Source organism: Strongylocentrotus purpuratus, unplaced genomic scaffold (assembly GCF_000002235.5).
Source record: "Strongylocentrotus purpuratus isolate Spur 01 unplaced genomic scaffold, Spur_5.0 spur5_scaffold_8, whole genome shotgun sequence".
NCBI lineage: Eukaryota > Metazoa > Echinodermata > Echinoidea > Camarodonta > Strongylocentrotidae > Strongylocentrotus > Strongylocentrotus purpuratus.
Window position 1 is genome coordinate 31,734,465 of NW_022145614.1, and position 18,280 is coordinate 31,752,744.

General features: G+C 36.4%; 1 protein-coding gene across 1 annotated transcript in view; it reads left to right on the forward strand.

Annotated features, from left to right (window-relative positions):
- LOC578892 (F-actin-uncapping protein LRRC16A) overlaps positions 1-18,280 on the forward strand; it is a 90,933-nt gene that overhangs the window by 61,085 nt on the left and 11,568 nt on the right. Inside the window, exons 23-27 of the mRNA XM_030975465.1 lie at positions 6,619-6,791; positions 11,791-11,878; positions 15,487-15,810; positions 16,872-16,938; positions 17,344-17,821. Of these exons, the coding sequence (XP_030831325.1) occupies positions 6,619-6,791; positions 11,791-11,878; positions 15,487-15,810; positions 16,872-16,938; positions 17,344-17,821 (1,130 nt within the window). The remainder of the gene's footprint in view (positions 1-6,618; positions 6,792-11,790; positions 11,879-15,486; positions 15,811-16,871; positions 16,939-17,343; positions 17,822-18,280) is intronic.

Genomic DNA, 18,280 nt, shown 5'->3' on the forward strand with positions numbered 1-18,280 from the left:
ATTTCAAGGGCTCCCAACACTTTAGAGAGGCTTTAATCTATCCTTTGCCTTTCCTTTCGTACCATTTTTTCATTGGAATAACATGCCATGCACTCACATCTGTGAATGATAATTAAGGCTGGGTAATACTTGTAATATTCAAGTGACAGGAACATTATTGCCTAATGAATGCTGTAGAAAAACATATGTATGATTGTGCATGGTCTTCCATGTTCCCCCCTCTCTCTCTCTCTCTCTCTCTCTCTCTTTATTATCTCTCTCTCTCCCCCTCTCTCTCTATCTATCCTTTCACTATCTTGCTCTCTCTCTCTCTCTCCCCCTTTCCTTCTTGACATTCTTTGCTGCACTCATAAACAGTGCATTTAGTGCTACAATAATGTTATCTTTATGCAATATTGTTGCACAACAGATTCAACTTCACATGTATTGCTTAATTGTATACATGTATGTCATGATTTGTGACCTTTAACCTTTGACCTAGTGCTATTCAGTCACTATGAGGCACCTCAGACATCTGGATGTTAACCTAACCTCCATTGAGAGTGTCATAGATCACAGCTGGATAGTGGCATGACACTTGCTGTCATGTTACATTAACATGATGAGTGGACTTCAGTGATGAGTACTAAAATAACTTGACTATATGAAGAATTCATGCATGCATACAGTCAAAGAGGCAGACCTACTTTTTATTCTTTTCCAGAGGTCCAAGGGCAAAGGACAAAATTTTAAAAGACCAATCATTTAATTTGAGTAAAAAATTAGAATATTCATAAAGAGTTTAAAACTTACAAACAAATTAAACTTTTCTTTGAGGAAATCTAATCTTTTCTATGAAAATTTCAAATGAGACATAATGCAAATGATTTTGGAGTTTTGTTGGACAAGAACATTGTGCATGAATTATGTCTACTGTACTGCATTACTGCAGCTATTGTTCAAGTGTTGATATCCTAGTTTCATGCAAGAGAATGAAGACTTTAGATTAACCCCTCTTCACCTGTTGTTACAGTTTCCAGAAAAAGGCCCCTCCACATACAGGTTGGAGCATATATTTTATTATCAATATTTGTTTAAATATTTGATTATCCTTACATCTAGAACTTAGTCTTATCTTTAATCTTGTCTGGCAAATGATAATCGTGTCACAATGTCTGGAGGTGTCTGCCAAATTGGCACTCTCCGATGACCAAGTCCATAACAAATTCAATTTTCAGCTATGATTAGATCTCAATATTTTTCAAGATTCGGATCCATTTTTATTACAAATTGTATCAACAAATAAAAGAAGCAATTTTGAGAGGTTGAATTTGTTTGTATTTTTAGTTTGTTGTTTAATTGAATATTGGAAAATAAAGAATGAAGCTGGGGCCTTTTTCATTCTTAATTCATGACATATTATGTTCATGCTTTGTTCTATAAAGCCTAATATGAGAATTAAAGGATGTATTGTTTAGAATGGGTTGCAACAATTGCAGTGTGTATATTTTGTCTTTTGAAAACAATGTCAAGTATTGTTTTGTGTTTTCCCAGTAAAATTGTCTTCAAAATATTCAGCTGCGACGAAGCATTAAATATCAGGGTTTTTTTACCAGCAAAATAAAAGTATGAAATCTAGCTGAACATGATCTGACTTATTGTATATTTAAAATCGATATTCAACTTCGTTTCGAGAATAATTTTATGTGTCTTTAGTCTTTACCAGGCCATTATAATGTTATACCCTTCCACTGCTGAAGGTAGTTAAAAATGCCAAATAATTTCAGACCACAAAAAAATATAATTTAGTTTTCTTTTAGATATTCAAACAAGTTCATGAATTGTTAAGTTAGATAAATTATTGTGAAACATGATCTGTTTCTAGATGAACAATGAAAACAAAGTTTTATTTGTGGATTGTGAACAATGTTTGTAAACTAAAGTACTTCCTGGTTTGCATACTGTAATGAACATTTGTTGCTGGGTTTGACATGTCCGACATTAGTTCTTCGTAGTTGTCAGGGGCAACCTGTATTAACAATAACAACTTGTATGTGAAGGCCAGTATTAGATAGACTGATCATTTTTTATTAAACAAAGGCTGCTTATAAAACATGGAATGACATCCCACTTTCCATCAGAGAAATTACCTGCCTTGCCACTTTTAAAAGATTCATTAAAACATTATTCTTCCCTCTAAATATAATGTATCTACCGGTATTTTACAAGTCTATGTATTTCGTGATTTCTCTTCAAATGCTGTGATTTTGTAAGCCCTTCGGCAATTTTTATTTTGAACACTCCTGAATAATTGATAGTATTATTATTATTATCATTTAATATGGATCTTTAGTTTCAGGATTTTTCTTTCTTTCATTGATTGGGTCTGAATGTGGAATAGGAGACTAGCATTGCCCTCCTCGTCATGTAGTATTCATGATCATCTCACTGTAATGCTGTATCAACCGAGTTAAGGATATTTACGCTAAGGCTGTCAAGGAAATGGGCTCATTTGACTTCATTTCCTTCTCCTTCAATCGAGAAGCCCTTGGTGCCTCGTCTCAATGTATGCCATATGCTTCAGCTTCAAATCGGCTTCACTTTGACACTTCAATTGTGTTCACATCACAAAGGAAATTACGGGCCACATTCTGATTTTCACTCGGTGTTAACACCACTCTTGGAACTATTTATAAGCAAGGCTCTGGTATTTAAGCTGTGTTTACATCTACAAGATTAGTCATTCATTGGAATTAGTTAGAGGCTGACAGTTATGCTGTGTTTACATTAATCAAGGAAGCAAGTGACATCTTGACAGTTATGTTGTGTTCACATGAATAGAAACAGGTAAGGTTCTGCCACGTGTGCTGTGTTCACACCAGACAAGACAAGGAAACAGACAAAGACTGTGTTCACACCAGAAATAGACACATCCCAAGATTCTGCCATTATGATGTGTTCACATTAGGCATGGAACAAGGAAATCTTCCGATATTTTGTGTCATTCTCGTAGTAGTAGTAGTAGTAGTAATACTTGAGCGCTAGTTAGTTTGGCGGCTCAGCTATAACCAGGGTAATAATGTCCAAGGGTCATGAGCGTCACTGCTTGGCCATTATTAGTAGTCACTAGCTGCTGGGAAATGAAATACCTTTAGCTCGGCCTTAATCTTCTAATTTTTGTCATTTCTTAAATTGGCTCTTGTACCTATGTCATAGGCCATCCATACCATCGATGGCATGTGAGATCTTATTTTTTGCGATTTGTTTATAGTAGACATCAAACAAACAAAAAAGAGAGAGAGAGAAGTTGAAATTGATTGTGCATAAATTGCCTATTATTGTACACAATGGCTTTATTGACATAACCAAAATCATGTCCGTATGCGGTAGCATGCATTATGAAAACATCTCTTTCTTAATAGTATAGAAGGTAAAGGAAACATACATCATACATGTACTTTGTACAAGGCTGCCTGCTCTCTGTCTTGTGCAAAGTTTGGGGTATGTGACTGAGTGCAAACTTTGCTTGTGTATGTATAACTCTTATTGGACAAGGAAGTTAAGTGCATGGATAGAGATTGGAAGAAACATGGGTAAGAATACTCTCATTGTGACCCAATATTTTTGTTATTCATATTATATGATTATGTAATCAAATATACAAGCAATGTCTGCCTAGAAACATTTGTGCAACTTATTATAATCGAGTCAAAATATTGGTGGAATCTATTTTCATCAAGGATGATAATCTTTTGGGTGAGTAGACGTTTACTGGAAATTCATTGTGAAAAGATGTGTCATGAGTCTTTCTGTTATTGTCACAAAAAGGACACTTTGTAAAGCTTTTTATTTTGTTAATGCCTGATATTTATAGAAAAAAAACTGCAATCAAGTATCTTGTTGGTATTTAAAACTCAAAGAATTATAAGAGATTAATAAAGTTTTCTGTTGGATTTAAACCTATATAAGAACCAATGCGATATGACACCCATCACATGCTCAAGACATGTTGCGGTTAATGAGTCATATTGATATCACTAGCAGGCCGGGAGAAGGGGGGGGGGGGCTGTTTGTTGAAGATATATGCATGAAGTTGTAAAATTATATCTCGAATAACGTTAAAAAGAATGGAGGGATGCAGGTACAGATTTGGCAGTGAAAAAAGAGATGGTACATGTATACAACTTTTGGGATAAGATACAGAGTGGGATGATGTTGTTATTTTTATTCGGCAAAGACAAAATCAAGAAACAGTGAGTACAAAACAACAGTAAGATTTAAAATGAGTCACATGAAGGCTGGGAAAAGAAATGGATTAACTTGATAACTATAAATCAGAGGTCTTCTTTCACAATCCATTGGGGGGGGGGGGGCAGACAGAGATAGAGAGAGAGCCCTTCAATCTAAATTTGATTGGCATTCAGGAAGGGGGCTTCCCCTATTCAAAGAGCACACATGGGTTCCTATACAGAGGTCAAGTCAGGAGTTTGGTAGTCTTGCTGAACTAGACCCGACTAAGCATTTCATTCATAAGCCTTGATCAGACCCTATTGGTCGATTGAAAGATTATTATAAGAATCTTTTCCTGACCTTAAATAAATCGGTTTTCAAACTTGCTGTGGTTGTATAGTGTTGCCATGTTCTCCAGAATTTACAGGTTCACTATGAACATGTATATATGTGCTTCAAGATTCTACACAATCTCAAATGATCGTAATGGATATGAGCAATTCGTTTGTCGATTTGAAGGAAAAATTAGCAGTAATTAGCAGTACACAGAAACTCTTACCTAGCCAAAGTACAGCATTCACAGTATTTGCCAAATCCATGGCCTTGATAGCGTCTACCTTGAAATGAAAAGAGAGACAAACATTATGGCTGCAATGTTCTCTTTATGTAGTTACAGCTAATAAACATGTCCTAATGGAGACAACTAGTGTTCCTGTTGCCACTCATTACCTGTCATCATCACCAAGAATATTAGGGTGTTGGGTTTGTTTTTGGAGACACTCAGTTTTCTGAAGGTTTGTTTTTCTGAAGATTCAATTTTCTGAAGTTTTTTTCTTCTTCTGAATTCATAATTCCAAGGGTTTTTAATTAAAAACTAAAAAATATTTTCCATTCCAGGGGGTTCATAATTTGGAAAATGAAATATGGTTCATTATTCTATACCTTTGTTGCTTTATTTTGAAGGTTCATTTATCCAAAGGTTAATAATTTTGAAAGGGTTCATACTTCTGAAAATAAAATGGGGTTCGTTAGTCCCAAGGTTTATCATTCAGAAAAAACAAAACAGGGTTCTTGTGTTTTTTTTAAATAATGAAACCTATTTCATTTTTGTAAATACAAATCTTTTTATTAACGAGCCTTCAGATACACGACATTTAACTTTTAATAGATATCTTTCCCATGGTGTATTTGATCCACATAATGTTGAGGTACAAGTTAGTCCTAGAAGGGTGTATGATTCTATGGGATGCTGAAGGGGGATGGGTACAGGAAGATGGGGCTTCCCCTACAAAGATCAACGCAGGGTAAGAGAGGTCAATGTGAGGATATGTGTAGTCTTTTATTTCAGACTGTACTGCTCTGGACTCGACTGCTATGATACTACTATGAACCTCTTTTCACATTGTGCACTCATTCTGTGCCAAATCATTCACTGAACCACTTGGTTCTCATATTTGCTTTACCAAAATTTCCTTCCATCTTCTACTGGTTAAAAGGAAATCCAACCCAAATAGGCAACTACTCTAAAAGAAAGCAGGAAAATCAGAGAAGCAAACTGATGAAAGTTTCCATTAAATCTGACTAGATATAAGAAAGTTATAAATTTTTGGAATTTTAATCACTATATGTATGGGCACTTCAAATTGGCTGAAGCAAAGATTACAGGACACTGAACGGCAAAGAGTCAATCGGTTGAGAGTTGGTCTGGAGAAAGTCTGTGGTGTGACTGAAGTGTAGCACTCTTTCCCTTTGTGATGTAAAGGTGTCGGGGTCGAGTGGTTTAATCACTTGACTTAACACGCAAAGGTCCTGGGTTCAAGCCCTGGTTTGGTACTTTAGTCCTTGAGCAAGGCACTTTATCTACCTTGCTCCTCTCCACCGAGGTTTTAAATGGTTACCCGGTATGGTGCAAACAACTTTGCAGTAGGATCATTGAATGCATATTCTTAAAAAGGCGACTAGCTGGAATGCTCACCATGGTGTGGACAATGTTCACTGTAATGTAACAAACACTAATTGAATCCTTTGACGGGGATAAAAATAATACTGCTAGCATATTTGTCAGTTAATAGTAAAAGGGCTTTGTAAGAAACAGGTGTCATCAATGTCAAACACTTTGAAATTGATTATTTTAACCACAACAGAATATTTTCCAACAAACTGTTTTGTGCTTTTTCTCAATGATCCTGCTACTTTCATTTACAAAACTAATTTGTCATTGATTTTATATATGTTGTATTACAGTGGAAAATAAATTATTAAATTTTACAGCGGAGGGAAATGATATGAAATAATTTGATTTGAAGATTTTAGAACTCTATTTGGTATATTTAAACTGTAAGATAATTTTAGCTTATTTAAGATGTGCAAAGATATTCTATCTCATTTTATTTTTGCTGCTTCCTACAGCTTACTGCCAATGGCATGGTAGACGGGACCAGCCAACTATGTAGCTATGTGATGCAAGATCGAGGTCTGTATGAGAAGATAGAAGATACTTGTCGTGAGCATTACAAGCTACCTCAACGCTTCGTAGAGGACCTTGTGGATCAGATCGGTGCTGAGACTAGTAATCAATGCAGGTAAGAATACGACATCTCCACCAGGGTTTTTTCACAAAGACTAAGAACGACTCTAAGTTGGACTTAACTATGGCAGGCCATTCATGCCACTGGTTGCTCTCACCACTATGATCTTTAGATAATATTTTTTCCTTCAATAATGAACTATCAAAAAAAATGTACATTCCGAAAAAATGTGACCATGATTTGTACATCCCTTGAGAGACCAATATCAGTAAATGGTGAGAGAAACATTGGCATGAACGGCCTTAAAGTCGATATTAGACTTTGTGAAACACTCCCTAGAGGGTTTAAACCAAAGTCTTGTCAAATATATTTTTGGCAATGTCATATAAAACATCCTTTACAACACATGCACAACATTTATCCATTTTTTTTCATCCAGAAATCAAAATCTCTCGAAAAAATAACAAGTGACCAACAATATTAAATGGACATATCAAGATATTTTTCATTTTTGCATTAATTAAATAGACAGAAAGGCATATGTCGTACGAACAAGTTGCACAGAATCATCCTTTTGTGTAGAGTGAGTTGTGATTCAATTAGTTTGTGAATCTTATCCACTCTTAAAATGCACAATCATTTCATAGGAACTTAAGTTTCTGGCTTTCACAAAAGTGAAAAGGCAATAGAACCTGATTCTTTATGGAGTATTCATGTAAAAGAAAAAGAAAATGTCTGTTTTAGAGAATTAATATATATTTGTATATTATAGAAATAAGTGATGCCTTTAGATATGAAAATAACCTACTTGGGAATCATGATAGGCAAAAGGAAAAAGGATTAGAATTTGATTTTATGAATTGATAAAGAGTTCAGGCTGAGTTGAGGAGTAACAGACCGGAAAATGGGAGAACCATGATGAAAGAAAAGAAATCTCCCGGTCATGATTTGAAATAAGTTGAACACATCTTGACAGTTGAAGTTGAGATGAGAAGTAACAGACCGGGATATGGGAGAACCATGATGAAAGAAAAGAAATCTCCCGGTCATGATTTGAAATAAGTTGAACACATCTTCACAGTTGAAGTTGAGATGAGAAGTAACAGACCGGGATATGGGAGAACCATGATGAAAGAAAAGAAATCTCCCGGTCATGATTTGAAATAAGTTGAACACATCTTCACAGTTGAAGTTGAGATGAGAAGTAACAGACCGGGATATGGGAGAACCATGATGAAAGAAAAGAAATCTCCCGGTCATGATTTGAAATAAGTTGAACACATCTTGACAGTTGAAGTTGAGATGAGAAGTAACAGACCGGGATATGGGAGAACCATGATGAAAGAAAAGAAATCTCCCGGTCATGATTTGAAATAAGTTGAACACATCTTCACAGTTGAAGTTGAGATGAGAAGTAACAGACCGGGATATGGGAGAACCATGATGAAAGAAAAGAAATCTCCCGGTCATGATTTGAAATAAGTTGAACACATCTTCACAGTTGAAGTTGAGATGAGAAGTAACAGACCGGGATATGGGAGAACCATGATGAAAGAAAAGAAATCTCCCGGTCATGATTTGAAATAAGTTGAACACATCTTCACAGTTGAAGTTGAGATGAGAAGTAACAGACCGGGATATGGGAGAACCATGATGAAAGAAAAGAAATCTCCCGGTCATGATTTGAAATAAGTTGAACACATCTTGACAGTTGAAGTTGAGATGAGAAGTAACAGACCGGGATATGGGAGAACCATGATGAAAGAAAAGAAATCTCCCGGTCATGATTTGAAATAAGTTGAACACATCTTGACAGTTGAAGTTGAGATGAGAAGTAACAGACCGGGATATGGGAGAACCATGATGAAAGAAAAGAAATCTCCCGGTCATGATTTGAAATAAGTTGAACACATCTTCACAGTTGAAGTTGAGATGAGAAGTAACAGACCGGGATATGAGAGAACCATGATGAAAGAAAAGAAATCTCCCGGTCATGATTTGAAATAAGGTGAACACATCTTCACAGTTGAAGTTGAGATGAGAAGTAACAGACCGGGATATGGGAGAACCATGATGAAAGAAAAGAAATCTCCCGGTCATGATTTGAAATAAGTTGAACACATCTTGAGAGTTGAAGTTGAGATGAGAAGTAACAGACCGGAAAATGGAAGAACCATGATGAAAGAAAAGAAATCTCCCGGTCATGATTTAAAATAAGTTGAACACATCTTGAGAGTTGAAGTTGAGATGAGAAGTAACAGACCGGAAAATGGAAGAACCATGATGAAAGAAAAGAAATCTCCCGGTCATGATTTGAAATAAGTTGAACACATCTTGACAGTTGAAGTTGAGATGAGAAGTAACAGACGGGAAAATGGGAGAACCCTGATTTAAATTGTTGATAGCATCAAGACAGAAGAGAAATATTCCAGTTAAAATTTGATGATAAAGATTAGACTCGCCTAGCACACCTCATCCTTAACTTGAACCCTATTTCCTGATTGTTTGAAAACTGGTTACTGTGACTAAATTATCATTATTTTAGAAGAGGTAACAATAGAATTGTATATCGTGGGGTAGGTTTTATTTTCTCTATCATGATACTCTCTCTCTCTCTCTCTCATCACAGCCATGATAGCTGCTATGCAGAAATTTAAAAAAATCACTCAAAGTTTCTGAACTGCATTTCAGCAGCTATGAAAAAGAATATCAGAAAAGGGAGAACATATTAACCTACCACCATGCATTTCTAGTTTTCCAGGCACAAACTCTTGTCAAGTCGTGTGTAGGAGTGTGTGCATATATTGAAGCTCTGTACTTTACTTGGTCTTGGCAAGGTAAAAAACCAATGGAGCTGGCTCTGCTCACGGCTTTAGGAAATGTGGTAAAATGTCAATTTAAAGCCTGCGCCTCAAGACTAATGAGTTGCCATGGTTACCTTCCTTGTTATGGAGCTGATTTTGTTAGTGTAACATGGATTTCATCATGGGAAAGAGGATCGGTTAGAGAGATAAGGTGTGCTAGTCAAAGATCTAAGATCAATGTCTTCAAGATGGCTATGACTCATAGTACCTGTTTGAATGAAGTAGTTTTGGTAAGCTTTTTTAAAATAAGATGTGTTTGCATCATCACCATAGCGATATTTGAGGACGGCAAGAAATAAATCGGTTTTAGAACTTCATGTTATTTTTCATCAGTAGTTTAATACCAGTATTGGTAAATGAACAAAGACTTTAAATTGTACCATTCGCCCTAAAAATGTTCTGCTTTTATTGTAAGAGGTTGTCATAGAAAGTTAGCATTTGTTCTTGCATGATAACAAGTTTATGAAACGGGACCCTGAGCTTTGCGGATTCTAACATTATGGGATATGGCTACATGGCAGAGATAGAGTAATAAAGGAAAAGAGGGGTGGCTGTGATGCGGATCGTCTCCTTCGGCTGACTAATTTTCAATTTCCTGTTCTAAACAAAACTTGGATCATCAATTCACCCTCACACAGAAAGCGTAGAAGGTTACCTGATTGCTGTGATAGAGGCATTAATGTAAACTCTTGTTCTGATGAGATGATGAGATATATGACAGGTTTATGACAGGTTCTATGTCATTTTACTTTTAGAGTGTGCCAACATGAGATATATGACAGATTTAAAACAGGTTCTATGTCATTTTACTTTTAGAGTGTGCCAACATTTTGTATGGTAATAGTTTCATGTCGTAATACTATATTCAAAGCATGAGCTTCAAATATGACTTCTGTATTAGAGATTTTGCGAGTTAACGTTTTTTGTTTTTTTAAAAACAGGGCCTTGGAGTCCAATTTGTTATTCTATGAAATTCTGACTATTTCACACTATGGGAATTACATGTAAGGTTTCCATATCTCTGCCAAGAGTATTAATAGGGTACCTCTTGATATGATAGCTCAAAACCGCTCAAACTCTCCAGAGAATAGATGCACGAGTTCTCCTTCTGTACAACCTGTTTTAGATTGTTCTTGTATTTTGGGGTAATTTGCATTATGGTGAGTGCATATATTTTAATATGTATCCTTCGTTTACTAGTTTACTACATACTCAATTCAATTCAATTCAATTTTGTTTTTATTGTAAAAAAACAACTTGGCAAGAGTCTGGAGACTAATATTGTCATATTTACAGTAAAATACAAAAAAACATGAAATAAGGTGATTAATTGTTTATTTACATATTGCAACAGTGTAGGTCATGACGGCAAATTAATTATCTAAATCTAGAAAGGAATTTTAAAAATATATGACAATTGGTTCTCTTGACTTCTTCCTTATTAACAAATGATAGAAATCTTTCACTTTCATAAGAAAAACATGCACTTTATCCCCTGTTTCTATTTGTATAAGATTAGAAATATCACATTCATTTTCAAATTCATTGACATCACTTAATCTTATCTATATAGTTATAACCAACACTACGGAAATGCTTTCTTGAATTTTGTATATTTAAAATCAAATATTAACTGTTGTTCGTTCACTTTTTCATTAATTAATGTAGAGTCATTCCAGATACCATTTGTAATCAAGTTATGAATTTTCAATAAATGATATCTTGCCATTCTTGAAACAAAATATTTAAAAAGTAACAAACCTATGCTCTTTCCAAAAGTAGACACGTAAATAAGAGATGCAGAAATTTGAAGTTCAGTTTTAGTTTTAAAAGTAGAGACACAGATATGAAATGAGATATGACAATAAGTAAAGATAAAGAAAGACATTAAAGAGATAGAGTTGAGTTGGATATGAGAGAGAGAGAGAGAGAGAGAGAGAGAGATAGAAAGAGGGAGAGAGCGAGAGATAGAGGGAGGGAGAGAGCGAGAGAGAGAGGGAGAGAGAGAGAGAGAGGGGGGGGGGGGTGAATACATATACTTGTATCTTTAAATCACACCTAAGAAATGTAGAAATTCAGCCAAAAGATACTAAATTCCTTATTCTCAGTGATGCTAAAATGCAACCTACATTTGACAAGTATTTAATATTATTTCTAATGACTTTCTGCAATCTCTCTCTCCTCCACAGTGAAGCTAACCTAGCTATGGCATCCTTCATATCAGACTCCATCTTGGATGAAATCATTGAGCAACTCTCCAGTGTGGAAGCAGAGCTGGTAAATGAATCTGTCTTGATATCAATCTACTCTGACATTTACAAAATGGTTAACTTATTGTGAGAAGCTGATACATCAGTCGCACAGACTCCAAACTATTTCACTGATTATTTATGATTGAATGTTACAAGTTTTAAAAGCATTTAAGCAACTAGAACACCTTTACTTCACATGTTATCAATACATAACTACCGGTAATGTTTATTAGTCAAATTAGACTACCTGAGACCCTTCTATGATTGGTCTTCTTCCAGATGGGTTCTACCATAATTTTGCACAATTCTTTCAGATACAATACATTTAATGCTAATAAATAGTAACACATGAGTCAAACCACCTAATAATTGATCAAGTATTCACATTGAATTCTTTTTTATGCCTCCGTTACGAAGTAGCCGGAGGCATTATGTTTTCGGGTTGTCCGTCCGTCCGTACGTATGTACGTACGTCCCGTTCTTGTGATCGCGTTATCTGAAGAACCGATTGATGGATTCCTGCCAAACTTTGGTCATGTATGTATCTTGCAGAGCCGATGAACTGATTAGATTTTGGGGTCGCGAGGTCAAAGGTCACAGGGCTCATTAGGTATGTAAAAACAGCTCGTGATCGCGTTATCTAAAGAACCGATTGATGGATTCCTGCCAAACTTTGGTTATGTATGTATCTTGCAGAGCCAATGAACTGATTAGATTTTGGGGTCACGAGGTTAAAGGTCACAGGGCTCATTATGTATGCAAAAACAGTTCGTGATCGCGTTATCTCAAGAACTGATTGATGGATTGCTGCCAAACTTAGGTCATGTATGTTACTTGCAGAGCCAATGAACTGATTAGATTTTTGGGTCACGAGGTCAAAGGTCAAAGGCGACAGTGCACATTATGTATGCAAAAACAGCTTGTGATCGCGTTATCTCAAGAACCGATTGATGGATTCCCGCCAAACTTAGGTCACGTATGTTACTTGCAGAGCCAATGAACTGATTAGATTTAGGAGTCATGAGGTCAAAGGTCAAAAGCCACAGCGCACATTATGTATGCAAAAACAGCTCGTGATCCCGTTATCTCAAGAACGGATTGATGGAATCCTGCCAAAATTAGGTCATGTATGTTAGGGTGCGTTCAATCGAATTTTCGAAGCTAGAATCACAAACATGAATCACAAATCAAAACGCCATTACAATAAACAAGGTCACTGCGGTTAGCGTTCAAGCGATTTTCCATCAACGCTGATTCTAGCTCATTTCGAGCCCAACCACTCGCATCACACTCGCAGTTTGACCCAGGAAGTCTAGGTCAACTTCGGCGCGCGCTTTTTTGAATTGTTTACGGCCGACTGTCGACTGCTGTATTGAGAATGAGAAGGTGATATAAGGAAGAAACAAACAATTACATAAGGAAAGACAGAAAGAAAAAGTGATAGAGTTATTAAAACAAAGAATAACGTAAGAGAAGGTGATATAAGGAAGAAACAAAGAATGACATAAGGAAAGGCAGAAAGAGAAAGTGATAGAATGCTTAAAACAACGAATTACATAAAAGGTGATAGAAGTGAAAAACAAAGAATAACATAAGAATAGAAGGAAGAAACAAAGAATAACAAAAGAGAAAATGATAGAATTAAAACAAAGAATAATATATACGAGAAGGTGATAGAAGGAAAAAACAAAGAATAACATAAGAATAGAAGGAAGAAACAAAGAATAACATAATGAAAGAGAAAAAGAGAATGTGACACAAGGAAGAAACAAAGAATAACATAAGGAAAGACAGAAAGAGAAAGTGATAGAATGATTAAAACAAAGAATAACATATAAGAGAATGTGAGTGAAGGGAAAAAAACAAAGATTAACATAAGAATAGAAAGAAGAAACAAAGAATAACAAAAGAGAAAGTGATAGAATTGTAAAAACAAAGAATAACATAAGATAATGTGATAGAAGGAAAAAAACCAAAGAATAACAAGGGTAGAAGGAAGAAACAAAGAACAACATAAGGAAAGACAGAAAGAGAAAAAGAGGAAAACAAGGTATAACATAACGGAACGGGCCACGATGAAGAGCATGGTATAGTAAACGCAAATTGCATGAAAAGCAGGCGCGCGGTTTTTGGCCAAACCGGAACAGGTTCCGTCATACAATCATGATTGAGAACTCCGTCCGTTCAATCGAATTTTAGCGACCGTGATTCTGCAGAATCATGATACAAAACGCATCTTTTTCAGCGTTTCATGTTTGTGTTTCCAAACACGTTTATTTTTACGACCGACGAAAAAATCGCTTGAACGCATTGCATTTTAAACTAAACGTCTTTAGAAACCGTGATTCTAGGGTGAAAAAGTGTCGATTAAACGCACCCTTACATGCAGAGCCAATGAACTGAGTAGATTCTTGGTTCATAAGGTCAAAGGTCAAGGGCTTATTCTGTATATGAGAAATTGCTTGTTATCACGATATTCTGAGAATGGATTACAATTAGTGCTGTAACATCGCGGATATCTCCAATTCCGTTTAACCGCCTGTCAAAACCGGACGGTTTTCGGTTAAACGATTTATTTAAAAAAATAAAAATAAAAAAATAAAATAAAAAAAAAATCTTTTTTTTTTTTTTTTTTTTTTTTTTGGCCGTGTGAAAAAGCAGGAAGGTGATTTAACTGAAGGCGCCGATTTGTGCTTGTGAACTAGTCACAAATAATAGTAACAATGTCGTTTTAGAATAATTTGTAAGATCATTAAAGTAAATTAAAAACAGTAGAGGACCTAGGATAGAACCTTGTGGGACACCATGTGTTAAACTTGGATGAATATATATTGAGATCTATTACAAAGATTACTTTCACACCAAGATGACAGTCAAATTTGAGTGTTGTTCTAGTTTCCAAGTGGTAAGTCATCACACCGATTACTGAGCTGGGAGACATTGCCAGGCATAGTGCCAGGTGGAGGGGCATAAATCGAAACTTTAAAAAAAAAAAAAACGGGAAAACGAAACCGTCCAATTGAAAACGGAATCCGCCATGGGCGGTCGGATACCGGACAGTTAAACGTTTGACTACAGCACTAATTACAATTGAAATTGAATTCGAAAAATTTCTTCTGTTTTGGTTTGTAAAATTGCTCTATGATGGAGGCATCATTTTCGACTGCGCGCAGTCGAATTCCATCTAGTTTTGGTTTGTTTTTTGTTTTTATTTGATAATTTTTTATTGATCCAATAACATTTTTACATTACATAATACAAATATACAGACATTTATATCCATGTAAGGACAATAAATCAAAGAAGAAATCAAATGGATCTATAGTATAAAGAATAGAAAATGATAATAATTATATTTGCTTATATAGCGCCTAACACTTACTTTATCAGAAGTCTCTAAGCGCTCTACAATAATGCAGCATAATTACCCTGGCTTTAGCAGTGCAGCTGTTACGCGTGCTGCGTTTCAAGGAATAAAATATCAGCGATCGTCAAAATTCCCCCTCCCTAGAACAAAAAAGGATTTCTGTCAGCGTTTTATCATCTGCTAAACTGCTTAAATAAGATTATTTTCTAAAATTCTGGAAATTAAACGCCATTTTTCAATTTTTTTTTAACCATCTCCCCCTTTAGTCTGATGAACTCAAGAAGTTCCGAGATGATGTCGCCAACGGGACAACGGTCCGAATGGTGGACAGCATATCTGATGAGTCTATAGACATGGAAGAAGACGAGAAAGAAGAAGAGGAGGATGAGGAGGAGAATGATGAAGGAAAGACAGAGGAGGAGAAGGTGGTCGAGAAGGAGAAGGTGGAAATCAAAGTTGAGTCAGCTGACGGAGATGATGCTGATGAGGGAGCCCTTCCGAACGGTAGCATGGAGGAATCGAAAGGAGATGAGGACACTGGGGCAAGCAGAGAAGGACAAGATTTGCCCCTACCTAGCCCTCCACCTATGGTAAACAAATGTTTTGTAGTAGTGTTTAGGGTAGGATTTTTATGATTAATGGATGTGGACTTTATGGTTCAAAATTATCGCTGATTTGTGTAGATATTTTTAGGATATGAGAATACAGTGGTGATGATAATGAAGATGATGATGGTGATGGTGATGGTAATGAGGATGATGATGATGGTGATGGTGAGGATGAGGATGAGGATGATGATGATGATGATGATGGTGAGGGTGAGGATGAGGATGATGATGATGATGATGATGATGATGATGATGATAGTGGTGGAGATGGTGATGATAGTGGTGGAGATGGTGATGATAGTGGTGGAGATGGTGATGATGATGAGGTTAATGGTGATGATGATGATGATGGTGATGATGATGATGATGGTGAGGATGAGGATGAGGATGATGATGATGATGATGATGATGATGATGATGATGATGATGGTGGTGGTGGCGGAGATGGTGATGATGATGAGGTTAATGGTGATGATGATGATGATGATGATGATGATGATGATGATGATGATGATGATGGTGGTGGCGGCGGAGATGGTGATGATGATGAGGTTAATGGTGATGAATGATGATGGTGATGATGATGATGATGATGATGATGATGATGATGATGATGATGATGAGAATAATAATGCTGGTGGTGGTGTTGATGATGGTGATGTTGATGATAATGATGTTGATGATGATGTTAATGATAATGTTGACGTGGTGGTGGTGATGATGATGATGTTAGTGATGATGAGGATAAACCAAGTGATTATAATTCTGATTCTCTTATACTACAGTATTAACTGTACCTTTAAACATTAATTTATTTATGAATTTGGTGAATGATAATCCTAATGAATATAGTCATCACTTTCATGTTAACAACAATATATATTTTGAATATTTTATTAACTTGAGATGGTTTGTGTCAGCCTTAATGCCTCTTATTTTGTATGGATAGTGTTCTTCATCCTAGATCTTTCACAGGGTTATTTCCCTTAATTAAATAAAATACATGAATATTCATTGGTTTCCTTTATATCTTTTCCCAACAGACCAAGAAGCACAATATTCGAATCCAGAGACACAAGAGCATGAAGCGACCTGTTTCTGAATTTCAACGTAAGTATCCCTCTTTAGTTTGGAATTCTTTATCTGACCTTGGAGTGCATGATTCAATGAAGTCCATCAGCCGTCCATGAAGTTTCGGATTATTTTTTTGCCTAAAGTGTATAGTTAAGCAAAGGTTCCCAGCTGGATGCAATTTAATTTCTCAAAGGTCCTTTCTCCTCTTAAGTCCACCCTCTACCACCACCACCACCACCACCACCACCCCCACCACCACCACCACCACCACCACCACCACCACCACCAACACCACCACCTCTAATTAAAATTCCAGAAGGTGTATCTCAAAGGATTACCTAACAAGGAACTGAATACTATTAAAGTTAATGTGGTTATGAGCATTCACCCTGGTATTTATATCTGGTTGTTCTTCATGTGAATTTTGTTTTATTTTCTCAGCTGCGATCACTCTGACTGATCTAGATGTAGATGAGGTTGCTAAACCAGATGAAAGGCTGAGTCCCAGTCCTCTAACGGACATTCCCAACCTACCGGAACCTAACACGTCGCAGACAGATGGTGGCCTTCCTATCACTCCTGTCACTAAGGGTCCCCCTTCAAAACGAAAGCAAGATCCTCCTAAGCACAAGCCTAATTCTAAACCCAAGCGCGTTGATGTTGACTTTGAAGCTGTATCATGCCAGGCAGCTACAACTCTTCGGGACCCGAGAGTTGATCGTCCTAGGGTTAGTCGTGCTTTCAGACCGGAGCGTGCCCGCCCTCCTCGTCGTCCGGTCAACGCTAATCCCAGCCCGGAAGCCGTGGTAGAAGAGGAGAGTTTGGATGATCTATCAGCTATGTTTAGCTCACCTATCGTTGAAGGGTTTGAACCTAATGAGAGCCCATCATCTAGTCCAGCAGGATCACATTCTAATCTGTAAGTTAACTTCTTCACAGTTTTGGTCAACTAATAAACCCAAAACTAGACTGCCATGGTTAGCGTTTGTCTCACATACGGTGGACATTTTCTGGTACCATTCCCATGGACCTTATCATTTGCTCCGTACTAAAGTAAAAATCAGAATTTGTATTTTCCCTCAAGGAAATGTTCAATTATCCAATGCACCCTAAATAATGACTGCTAATATTTGTTTATACAACCCCTGTATGAAAAAATAAAAAATCAATTCTGTCATCAATAACAAAGAATATAAAAATTTATGAATTTATGTTCAGAGCAAAATGGAGAGGACCTCACAAGATACATTAATGTTGCTAATTTGTGCTTGATTGATCGCAACTTCAAACTTATTCTTGCCAATGTTTGCTGTCACTGTTTACTGGCAATGGTCTCTCAAGGGACCTACAAATCATGGTCACACATCTACAGAATTGA